This window comes from Hirundo rustica, chromosome 1 (genome assembly GCF_015227805.2).
Source record: "Hirundo rustica isolate bHirRus1 chromosome 1, bHirRus1.pri.v3, whole genome shotgun sequence".
Lineage (NCBI taxonomy): Eukaryota > Metazoa > Chordata > Aves > Passeriformes > Hirundinidae > Hirundo > Hirundo rustica.
Window position 1 is genome coordinate 129,227,746 of NC_053450.1, and position 12,490 is coordinate 129,240,235.

The window sequence follows — 12,490 nt, forward strand, 5'->3', positions numbered from 1 at the left end:
ATAGGAGGAACCCCAGAACTAATGTTTTTGCACAGCATGAACCATGTGAAAATAGCAAGAATCAGATATAATTAGATGTTCTGCACAAGCACTCAAATTGTCCCCAGGTTCATATCAGGATACTGCAGATATCTTGGTTTTGCTCTGAAGGGTAATGTAAGCATGAGATTTACCCAGAAATACCTTCTCAAATGCAACTGCAGTCTATCCCTGTGCATCAGCTTTTATCGCCAGTGATTGTGGCAAAGGCCAAATATGACATCCTGAAAGAGTGATTTATTCTAGCTCTATCTTAGATTGCCTCTGGGAACCACCCATATCTTTCTACTGATTTCAGAAGCAAGACTTACTTAAACTAAACTCATAACTTTTGCATTTCTAAACTTCTGTGGAATGTATTAGCCCCAGTGCATTGTCATTCACTGAAATGCGTGCTAAACACACTCCACACCCATCCTTTTCAGATGGCTCTGCGTTACCCAACAGTGCCAGGATCTGCAACATGATCCAAAGACTCCTAAAATAATCAATAATAACTCTGTCATCTGGTATCAGCAGGTGGAACAATGTATCTCCTCTTTCTGCAATGCATAAAACATACTGGATTTCTCAACTACCTAAAAGAAATGGCTTTTGCAATTTCTGTTTAGTAATCCTTTCTACTTCACAAATACTAACCTTCTTCTAAACACTACAGCAGAAAAGAGAGGCAAATAATGTACAGTAACATCCTTACTTCCAAAATAGCAGTATCTGTCCTGTTCATAAATCGCCAAGAATCCCTTGTTACCCTTTCCGTAAAGAAAACAAAAACATACAGCTCTTGTTAGTGGAAGACAGATGAGATTTTTCTCCAGCCTAGGTTTGTGGAAAATAGCTTGATCAGAATTATGTCTCATTCTGTTCTCTAAAGGCTCTATCACTGTCATAAATGAGAAGAAGTTTTGGCTTATTGAAACTGTTAGGTTTGGAAGCCTTATTGTTTCTACAAATTGTGGTTCCATTAAAATACCGGCTTTCTCCATGGCATTAAAAAATACAGAAAAATAAATTAGAATACAAAAACTATTTATACTTTTCTAACTGTGTAATCCTTTGTTAGCACGGCTTTTGCAGATAGTGCCTCAGCCATAAGACTATACTTTGTAAATGTGCACGTGTTTGCTTGTCTCTTTGTTATTACTATTTAGTTCTCTTTAATATTTGGAATGTATAGTGAACATGAGATCTCATGTATCATTCCTTGCACAGTCTTTTTATATGTGTGTGTGTATTTCTTCATTTCAGAAGCTGCCTGTAAGCAGTTCACTCTGTTCCCAGATTGTCTGCTTGAGTCCCTCCTGTAGCAGCTGCAGTTTCTCCTAAGCAGCAATATGTCCCCGAAAGAGCTGTCAAGACCAAACTATTATTTTCTGGCAAAGGCGAACAGTTTTAATCAAAGAGCAAACCCTGATCACATTTTTATAAATCATTAGTCAATAGCTGATGAAATATGACAGTTTTTATTACTGTGACTCTAACTGTCAGGCCAGACCTGGAAATCCATGACTTGTCTCAGTTGGTATATGTGAAAAACGCCAATCACTTGTTTTTAAAATTTTAAAAGTTTAATAGTAAATAAGATGGTTATAAAAATAGAATTAGAGTACAAAATTGAACAATTAGAGTTAGGACAATACGAGACAATAAAAAACAAAGTTACAGACGTCTGGGTGCCTCCCCGAGCAAAAAAGCTCCGAAGAAGGGACGCTTGTTAACAAAGGATTATCTCTTAAAAGCAATAGCCTGTTGAATATTCATACATTTTATACATGATGCATAAATTCTATTCAAACAAAGAATTGTCTCTGGTTAGTATCACTTTCTTCCTTTAATCTCCATGGCGTCAACAGGGCCGAGCAAGGCAGGAGAAGTTGGTCTCTTCTGATAAGGAAGTAGTAAATTCTTTTTTCTCTGAAAGATTTACGTTTTCCTGTGGTTGGTACATAAAAATTACATTTTAACTACAAAACTTCATTTACTCTACTATCAAAATATTAATACAACATTAACAATCAATACAACATAATACATATAGTAAATATCTTGCATAGAGCCATATAATATGCACTTTTCACAGTATAGATTGCCAGCATTTAAAAAAATAAAATAAAATCATCAGCTGAGATGTGAGTACATATTGCCAGAACTATGTGCAAACAAAAGATTAACCAAAGGCTACATTAAATTTTGAACATCAGAACAGAGGATTCATAAGACCTATCTATTTCTTCACATATGTAAAAGAAATGACACAGAATGGTCCTGAACTATTATTCAAGCATGCATCTCCTTACTCCATAGCAGAAACTAAAAAGCATACTTTAACTTCCTGTATTAAGATGAAAGCTCAAATTGAGACAATTACAGGGATTAGAAACAGAAACACCTTTAATTTGTCTCCAGTAAGTTGGTGCTGAATAGTTGAAGCAGCATCTAGTTAAAAAGAGCAAAGTAAAATAAAATAAAATGACAAAAAAAATCCCTGTGTATTTGTTGCATGTAAGCTTCATTTTATATTTTTACATATTTTTTGAGGTTTTTTAATATATTTTGTGTTGGACTGTGCTCTGTGTTATTTATTTTTGTATTGTATTTTATGTTATTTATTTTCATTATAATGGTTTGTTCTTCAGCCCCTATTCTCCTGAGAAATGTTGTGTTCTGAGGTTTGTCCCTACCTCTCTTCCCTGTCAATCCTCCCACACTGCTCCCAGTCCCCTCCTGCGGGCCCTGTCTGTCATTCAATTGTTCCTCCTGGCTTCTGGAGAGTTCAGGTAAGGCCATCGAGTGATAGGGCAGGAGCCGAGGAGGTTCCTCCCTTTATGTTCTCATTGGTTTATTTGAATGTCCCTCCAACCCCGTTCCACTCCCACCTTGTCCCTCACTGGGTGTTGGTTTGTCCCCTCCCTTAGCCCCTCCCCTGTGTTTAATCCCAGAACTCATTGTCCTGGGCGCTCTGCTGGAGTTGTTCCCCTGAGGTACGGATGTTCCAGCTGGGACTCAATAAAGGTCTTGGACTTTGCGCTCCAGCTGAGTCAGACTCCTTCCCCGTCTTTGGCGAGGTCTCTCCCGTGCCAAGGGGAAAGTCCCCTTAGGAGTGTCCCCCGTCTGACGCAGCGTCGCGCTAGCTCGGGGTGGACGGAGCCGCTGCTCTGTGAAGGACACTGCATCAATTTTGCTCTCCTGTAATTCCTTTTCTCTGCTAAGAACTGTTTTTAAAAGTCCTTGGCTGTTTACCAAGTCTAGTGAGACCTACAGAAAATCCTCAGTTTTCTGATTAACAGAGAAATGTCCTGATGCTATAGGACAATTCACAATGAAGTTAGTTTCTTGATCAGTGACCAATTGGAACATCCCCAAATCTATTAATCTTTCCTTCCTGATTTCTTCCAAGTAAAATATGTAACTTCAAATTGACTATAATGTTGTCTGCTGCTTTTTTTTTTAAATGAACTAACTTTATCAAACATTAAGAGTGCGATTCTTCAAATAACCTGATTTTATTATGACTTCTTCGGGAGATCAGACCTGATTACATCTGTGGCTAAAATCAGTTGCTTTAAATAAAAAATAAAAATAAAAATAAAAAAAAAAAAAAAAAAAAAAAAAAAAAAAAAAAAAAGCATGCCATGCTTGATGTCTAACAGATTAGAAATCTGACAATTTCTATGAATCAATTCATATTGACAGATAAGGTTTGAGGAGTAAAGACTTTTGAAATGTGAAGGCCACCAAAAACTAAAACAAAGCAACTGGAATAGAAGAAAAGTTTCTGAAATCAAAAGCTCAAATGAGCCTAAGGACAGGAACAAGGTACAGTAAAAATCAAAGAGGGACAGTGAGAGACAGAAACCATGAGGTGAGGCTGTACAGGAGAACAAAAGACAAGAGGAAAAAAAAATTACAAATGAGAAAGCACCAGAATAACCTGAGGACTTGACTTTTCAGCAGTGCTGAGCACTACTAAAGTCTAGCTCCCAGTTCTTAACAGACTGGTTCATCACAAAGTGTTTCCTAAATACCTGAAGGATTTATGTAATCACTTATTTAAAAAGCAGAAACCTGCACAAAAATAACTTTACTCTGATTAAAGGAAGTGACTTGTCTAACTAAAGGATCATAAATTTAATTGTTAGGTGTGAACACAAAGGCACCAAACCTTGAGAGGGAATAAATATATTTACTTTCAGCTTGAGTAGCTAAGTGACAGAAAAGAGAGTGGCAAAATTATTTACTTTTATCCTGTGTTCACTGTCTTTCTGGGAATGGGTTGAAAAGCTACAGAAAATTGTTAAGTCTTCATGTATGGCCAATATATTGACAGCATTACCCATACAATTTATATAATTATAGCATAGTACAAGCACTCAAACTTAGCAGCTACGTAGGTGTTCCTCAGAACCATGGATCCATCATCAAGATGCCATAAGGTGTCTTGAGTTTACACTCAGAATTTTGCTGAGTGACACAAGTGAGGGCTTGCATTTTTAGCAATGCTGCATTGTGTGAAATTTAAAAATATTAACTCACAGTTTTCAAAATTAGAATGAAAAAATCTGATATCTGATTGTTTTCAATCTTTAATTATTTTTATGTGTGCAAAATTCATTCCCATGCACAAAATTCCAAGTATCATAAATAAGACATGTATATGAACAACAAAGCAGCTGAGGCATACAGGTCCAGGCAATAAAAGCTGACACACACAATGAAAAAAATTTATGAAAGCCCATGAAAGGCATAACAAATTTTGCAAATTGATCAGGTACTACCCCTCTTTAATTTCATAAAAGCATAAGATGTCAGCAAAATCTATACATCACTGTGAAAAAAAATATACTGAGAAGCATAAAAAATCATGATGTCTTTCCTAAAAATATGTGCCCAAGACATAACCTAGTAGAAATAATGTACCTCTGATGATCTTCCCTTAGTAGTGTAGAAACAGGATATTTGTGGTCTCCAAATTTTTTCACTTAGCTGTATGTTGGCTGTGCATAAGGAAGCAGACTGTTTCAGTCTGAGCAGAGTTTTGCTGAGCAGCCCCACATGGAGGCTGGCTATCCATGTACCCTTTGGTGCCTCTCTGTTTTTCCTGCAGCTGCTTAAGCAACTGGTATCTCCTGCAATCCAAGAATAGTGAAAAGGTCAACTACTCTACTAGAAGGTGGGCACTCTAACCGTCCAAGTTACTCTTAGAGGTTTCATGTATTTCTCTTGTATAGAAGAATAGCAGCAATAGTATTATTTTTCATAGTTTTAACATAGGCAAATTGTTCTTTCCATTAAAAAAAAATGGAAAAGTACTGTCTTCATGACATAATGAATACTGAAACGGGTAACAGACTCCTGGAGCACACTAACTATGTTTTTTGTCTGCTTAGCAACTCTGGAAAAAATGAAGGACAAAAGCAATAGGATTGCATTGCTCCAAAGAAAACATTGTTATAACTATTTTTTTCTTGTGCCACCCAATGACTTGTCAAATGCATCTGTACAAGTTACTGAACTTAGCTGTTATCCAGGTTAAACTGGCTCTGGCAATCTAAAAAAAAAAAAAAAAGATTTTTGAATTACTGATATGATACGGTATATATATTATATGATATGCAAGGAATATGATTTTTTTTTTTCATGTATTGTAACAGAGACAATGATTGAAAATAAGCAGACGCCAATCTGTGGAACTACGGAGTGAAATAGAAGACATCAATTTGCTTCAATAAATTTATTCTCTGCCACTTTGTTATCTTTTACTTCAGAATTTTACTTTGTTATACAGCCACAGAAACTAAGAGCATTCATGCAAAGTTCTTTTGCTTCTAACCTATGAAAAGGACTATTTCTGTCTTAGGTCAGTAGCATGATGATTCTCCCTTTACCTAATAATGAATTTTTTAATTCCTAGAGACAAATTTACCTTTTGTGAAAGAAATCACATCTCACAGTGGCTGGTGATACAAAGGTTCCCAATTAGGTTCCCAATTCTGTGTAAGATACACAATAGTGGAGAAAAAAAATATGACACAAATAGCACTTGGACACAGTACTATACAATAAATAGCCATGTTGCTCATTTAAAATTATATAACAAGAAAAAATAATTAAATTCAAGCCATATTTAAATATTTAAAGCAATGCTGGCCAAAATATAATAGAATCATAGAATGGATCAGGTTGGAAGGGACCTCAAAGGTCATTTAGATCCAGCCAACCCCCTGCCATGGGCACGGGTACCTTCCACTAGACCAGGTAGCTCAAAGCCCCATCCAACCTGGCCTTGAGCACTTGTAGGGATGGGGCATCTACAGCTTCTCTGGACAACCTGTTCCAGTGCTTCACCACCCTCTAAGTAAAGAATTTCTTCATACCCTCTGTAAGTTTAGAGCCATTCCCCCAGGTCCTATCCCTACAAGTCCCTGTAAAAAAGTCCCCCTCCTGCTTTCTTGTAGATTCCCTTCACATACTGGAAAGCAGCAAATGAGTCACCCCATAACTCTTCTCTTTTCCAGGCTGAACAACCCCAACTCTCAGCCTTTCCTCCATCCCTCTGATCACTTTTGTGGTCTCCTCTGGGCTTGCTCCAGCAGGTCCATGTTTCTCTTGTAATGGGGACCCCAGAGCTGGATGCAGTACTCCAGGTGGAGTAGACAGGGAGAATCACTTATATGCGATTATATATATATATGCGAGATATATATATATATATATATATATATATATATATATATATATATATATATATATATATATATATATATCATTCACTTTTGAAAATCAAAGGGCTGTCTCAATGGCCTGTAAGCACCCACCTCCTGCCAACCTGACCGTAGCAGAAAAAGTTGTTTGTTTGTTGATGAATTTCATTCCCTTTTTCATTCCTGACTTTCATTTTCAGCACCCTAAAACTCTCTTGCCTCACTTTTAAACCACTCCTTCGAGTTTTACCTCAGCTTGGTGACTGCTCAGGCCTGCCAGCTGAGAGGCAGACACGGTGTGCACGTACCCAGCGCACCTTCCCAGCACTCCCGATGCCACAGGGAGCAGGCAGGCACCTCTCGGCAAGGTCTCTGTGGCAGCAGCTCTTGGGCGGTGTGAGGGCAGTGCCAAGAAAGTCCTGGTGGACAACAAGCTGCCCATGAGCCAGCACCGTGCCCATGTGGTCAGGGAGACCAGCGATATCCTGGGGTGCATTAGGAAGAGCATTGCCAGCAGGTTGAGGAAGATGATCCTGCCCCTCTATTCAGCCCTGGTGAGGGCTGCACCTGGAATGCTGGGTCCAGTTCTGGGTTCCCCAGTACAAGACAGTTAGCTCCTGGAACGGGTCCTGTGGAGGATTAACGAGGACAATTAGGGGATTATCTCTCTTAAGAGGAAAGGTTGGGAGACCTGGGCTTGTTCAGCCCAACAAAGGGAAAGATTCAAAGGGAACTTTCTTGATTTCTGTAAGGGATGCCAAGAGGATGGAGCCAGGCTCCCCTTGGTAATACCAAGCAATGGGATGTAAAGCAATGGGCAGAAAATGATGCACAGGAAGTTCCACCTGAATACGAGGAAAAACCTTACTGTGCAATTAACCGCACACTGGAACAGATTGTCCAGAGAGATAGTGGAGTCTCTCTCACGACAAATATTCCAGAACCGTGGAGATGCGATCCTGTGCCATGTGCTCTAGGATGACCCTGCCTGAGAAGGGAGGTTGGACCAATGACCCACTGAGGTCCCTTCCAACCTGGCCCGTTCCGTGAGAAGGTCGGGTGGCCCTCCGGGCCGGGCGGCCGCGGCTCCCGGGCCCTGCCCGCCGCGGGCAGCCCGGGCGCAGGCGCTGCCCGCCAGCAGCGGGCGGGGTGGGGCGGCGCTGCCCGGCTGCCCCGGGGTGCCCGCGCCGGTGCCTGCTGCCGCCCGCGCCGCCCGCGCTGCCGGCGGGACGGGGCCGCGCTAAGGCGGGGGCCGCGCAGGCCGGGGAGCGCGGCGGGGCGGGCGCGGGGCGGCGCGGCGGCGCGGCGGCCGGCGCGGGTCGGCGGAGGCCGAGCAGGCGAACGCCGGAGCTGCTACATCCGGGCGGCGCAGGCGGCACCTGCCGCGGCGGGGGCCTCGGTGACATTGGGGCTCGGTGGTTGAAGGGGGAGGCAGCGCTGCGGAGCCTGCAGAGTGTGATCTTCGCACGCACCCGCCGCCGCCGGACCGCCGCTACCCGGCACCACCGCCATGGTGCTACGCGTTGTCTTAACCCACGCGAAGAAGCATCCGGCCGTGAGTACCTGAGCCCGAGTACCCGGCCCTGGCCCTGCTCCCGTCCTTCTCTGCCGCCGCTCGGTGCCCCCGGCCGTGCCGGTAGCATTCTCTCGCCCCCCCGTCTCTTGGCATTCCTGTGCGTGCCGGGCCCCTGGACCGCCCGGAGCTGGTCGAGCAGACACGGGCAGGTCTCCTTTTTTCTCCGGTCTGTTTGGCCTTGCTTGTACTGCAAGGCCCGAGGTGGCCCTTACGTTTCTCTTGCCCATCAATTTGCCCCCCACGCTCCCCCTGTCATGTTTTTGGTTTGTTACCTGAGTATAGGTAGGGGTTGTTTTGGCAATAAAGGGGTGGTTGTCTGATTCAGAAACTCGACGTAACGGAATTTTTGGTTTGGTTTTGGTTTTTCTGGATGTAGGGCTATTTTTTCATACCGATCTCTTCATAGCTGCTGATTCCTCAATGACGCTAGGGATGTCCCTCAAACGGGGAATTTATGCCAGAGATTTAGAGGGCCATGCCTTTGTCGCTCAAAGTCTGTAAGATTGTTCTTTGGCTTGCCATGGCTGCAGTCAGAGGCGCTATGTATCAATACAATTTTGCTATGTCGTAGGATGATATTTAATTATTTCGTGTTATTCCAGCTGATCCCTCTGTTTGTGATCATTGGAGCTGGAGGTGTTGGTGCAAGCCTCTATCTCATGCGTTTGGCGATGTTCAACCCTGATGTCAGGTACGTATTCAGTAATCCCCAGTGCTGGTCATCTTGCTGCATATGTTACATTCCACTGCCTTGGTTTTTATTAAGGCCTGGAGGCCTTAATGTCTTGATCCAGTATCACCTGGCATTAAGTGCATGGAGCTTTCCTTGATTTGGAGATCTCTTTGTTTACCGTGATATTTGGAGTCTGCTGACAAAGGTTGGTGCTTTTTTCTGTGGAAACTTGCATGGGTGGATGACTCCATGACCTAATAACCACAATATGTATATGATTCTTTTTTTTAATTTTGAAGATTGTGTTAACATTTTTTCACATCTTGCATTTCTGTCAATAGCTGGGACAAGAAAAATAACCCAGAACCTTGGAACAAAATGTCTCCCAGTGACCAGTACAAGGTAAAATGTAATTTTAATACAGAGAAATACAGATTTTTAAGAAGCATCATATTAGAGGTGTAGCCTCCTGCTTTAGGATGTTTGATTATATGGGAAAGTAGTTGGATGAGTGATGTATTCCTTTTGTGCAGCATTTGTTCGTCTCTAGAACTCTGAGCAGAGATGGCTGAGTTTGAGGTTTAAAACTCTCCTAATTATGGTTGATAATGGGGTGAAAGGAGCCTGTATGAAAGCAGTTGTAGTTATTGCACTGTAAAGAAAAGAGGAACTATAAGTGGGAAGAAGAATTTACTGGCTCATAATGCTGAGAAATGAACTACAGGGAAAAGGACAAAACCTGAAAAGATCCAAACTACAGTTTTTTTAACCTCTAAGCTGTTGGCCTTTTCTCATGAGAAGCACTGCAGGAAAATGTCAGTGTTCAGCGTAACCATGAGTTCAGGTCTGCAGTTGATTCTTTGAAGACAAAACAACATTGTAAGTAGCTGGATGCAATAGAAATGTTCTGTAGCTGATATTCAATTAATTTCATTGAACTAATGAGGGAGGAGGTGTGCAAAGATGTCTAAAACATTTGGTAGTTTATGGGAATCCTAGAATCATTTGTGTTGGAAAAGACCTCCAAGGTTATTGAGTTCAACTTTTGACTGAACACCATTTTGTGAACTACACCCCAGCACTAGGTGCCATGTCCAGTCTTTTCTTCCTCACTTCCAGAGATGGTGACTCCGCCCACACCTGGGGCAATCTGTTTCAATGTATGACAGTCCTTCCAGTGAAGAAATTCTTCCTGATGTCCAACCTGAATATCCCCTGATGCAGCTTGAGTTTGTGCCCTCTCGTTCTGTTACTGGTTGCCTGGGAGAAGAGGCCAACCCCTACTTGGCTACACCCTCTTTTCAGGGAGTTGTAGAGAGTAACAGCCTCCCCTGAGCTTCTTGTTCTCCAGGCTGAACAGCAACAGCTGCCTCAGACACTCCTCATATGACTTACTTTCTGTACCCTTCACCAGCTTCATTGCCCTTCTCTGGACATGAATCATGTTTTAATCATGCTTTACAGAAGTGCTATGTTCGTAGATTGCTGTTAAGAATATTTTAAGATTATTCTCAAGCCACAAAAAAGCAAACCTACTGTGTTTTCAAAGCTAGTCTTGTTTGGTACTATATACTACTATTCTAGTCATTGAAATAAGTAGAAAAACCCCACACTTCCAAAATAAAACAGGTTGTGGTTCCCGTAAAAGTCCAAGAAGAACATTTCATTCTTTGTTTTAATTTCTGGAATGTTGCTGGTTTGTGCACATCTAGACTCAGCAAATCCTGCATAATGCACAGCACAAATTCTTTTAAAGATTGTATGACTTGTGTAGCATTCCCCTTCTGCCTTGACATGCAAACACAGCCTCAGGGTTTGCCATATTTGGGTGTGAGTATCATCAGGGACATTTTTTTTCCAAATCTGCCCTGTGGGAAATGAAAAGGACATATACTCTAATTTGAGGATGACTCTTTAGTAAAAAGTTCTTGTTATACAAGTCTTAGTATTTGATCAGATTTTTTTCAATTGTAAACTTCTCTGTGTCATATTAATTTCTTCAGTCTTTTTCCAAAGAAAAGGCTTGACAACCTGAGCATTACTGTAGGAGTTCCACAGAAAGTTGTAATTTGTATGTGTTGTAGGCTGTTGTGCTTTCTTTAAGAAAGTTTAAAAAAATTAAAAATTGGGTGTAACTAAAAATAATGAAATATTTACGTTTTTCATCCTTTTGTTTTTTTAAGAAAACTGTACTATCGTATGCTTGATACCAAGTCAGGCTGGGATGCCAAGATATGCAGTTAGTCTGTAAACTCATTGTCCTCAGTCACTTTTTTGGGTTGTTATGGATTGCTTGTAACAGGATCCAATTATAATAGTGTAAACTGAGCATGTGAGACGATCTGTTCTGACTTTAATTCCTCCTTGTCATCCTTTGCAGTTCTAGATGCAGCTACTGAAACCAAACTTGGCTTTTGTAGCCCTGCTCTAAATGCTCCTTTGTGCCACTGTCTGTTTACAGACGCTGTGCTTTGTGCCACTTGGCAAGCTGGCTTTTGCCTTCACTATACAGGAACCATACATTTTGAGCAAAATGGATAAACTCGGCAATACTGTAAAAAGTTCCTTCAAATGGACTTCTAATTCTGGGGGTTAAGAAGAGACGCTGTGGGTTTTCTCTAGTGGAAGACATGAGCATTGCCTCATTTTAAATGCAGAGCCTCTAGCACTGGGTGTAGAATTAAAATTTAAAAAGTTACTTTTTTTCAAAATTTTTATTTATTTATTAGTGCCTAGTTCACAGACTCAAGATAGGATTTCAGTTTCCTGACGTGAGTTCAATGATGCATATTTTTAGTTAATAGCAGGGAAAGCGTGTAGTCAAGCTTCTTAATTAATATTTTTTCCCTTCTCTTTCCTAGTTGTACTCGGTTAATATGGACTACAGTAGACTCAAAAAGGACCGTCCTGACTTCTGAAAACACAGTCATGTCCATAAGCTCCACAGAAAGGTCTTCCGGCAGCCGTCCGCACAAGTGTCATGCTTAGTCATCCAGGAAATAATCAAATTTACCTCACACAGCACTCGATCATGTGTTTGAAACTGTTTTGATGAGGCTTAATAAAAGTTTAAAACTTGAAGTGTTCGCTCTTTCATTTTGCAAAATGACAATATCCTCCTATTAATAGTTTCTGCTGTATGGTTTGTCGATAAGAAAAAAGCAAATTCATGTTTCCTTGACAAGAAAGCAAAGTTGTTGTCACGAGCTTTATGCTCAGTGTGTTGGTCTCAGAAAAATAACTTCATGTTCATGCAGTTATACCAGACTTGAAGAACTTGAAAGCCTTTGTGCGTGTATATATATATATATATATATTCTTTTTTTTTTCTTTTTTTTTTCTTTTTTTTTTTAATTGCACCTGGATTTATCTACTTGTCACTTTAAGAAGTTTTAGTTGCGGAAAAGTCAATGCCAACAAGGCATTATCCATCAGGGAGGGAGCAGATGTTGCCATATGTTGCTGGAGGGAGGGAAAAAAAACAGACTGTGCTCTCCAAAA

The 12,490-nt window shown here is 41.0% G+C and overlaps 1 protein-coding gene and 1 long non-coding RNA gene across 2 annotated transcripts; one reads left to right on the forward strand and one right to left on the reverse strand.

Annotated features, from left to right (window-relative positions):
- Positions 1–1,655: 1,655 nt before the first annotated feature.
- LOC120757024 (uncharacterized) lies at positions 1,656–6,014 on the reverse strand. The gene is made up of 4 exons (XR_005702332.2): positions 5,963–6,014; positions 5,553–5,587; positions 4,957–5,165; positions 1,656–1,972 (listed from the first exon to the last, which is right to left on the reverse strand). It is a non-coding gene; the product is annotated as an uncharacterized LOC120757024 (long non-coding RNA).
- Positions 6,015–7,877: 1,863 nt separating this feature from the next.
- On the forward strand, positions 7,878–12,070 carry NDUFA4 (NDUFA4 mitochondrial complex associated). The gene is made up of 4 exons (XM_040071856.2): positions 7,878–8,295; positions 8,919–9,007; positions 9,331–9,391; positions 11,851–12,070. Exons 1-4 carry the CDS (start codon positions 8,251–8,253, stop codon positions 11,905–11,907), a joined length of 252 nt encoding a protein of 83 aa, XP_039927790.1. The 5' UTR covers positions 7,878–8,250; the 3' UTR covers positions 11,908–12,070.
- Positions 12,071–12,490: the final 420 nt, after the last annotated feature.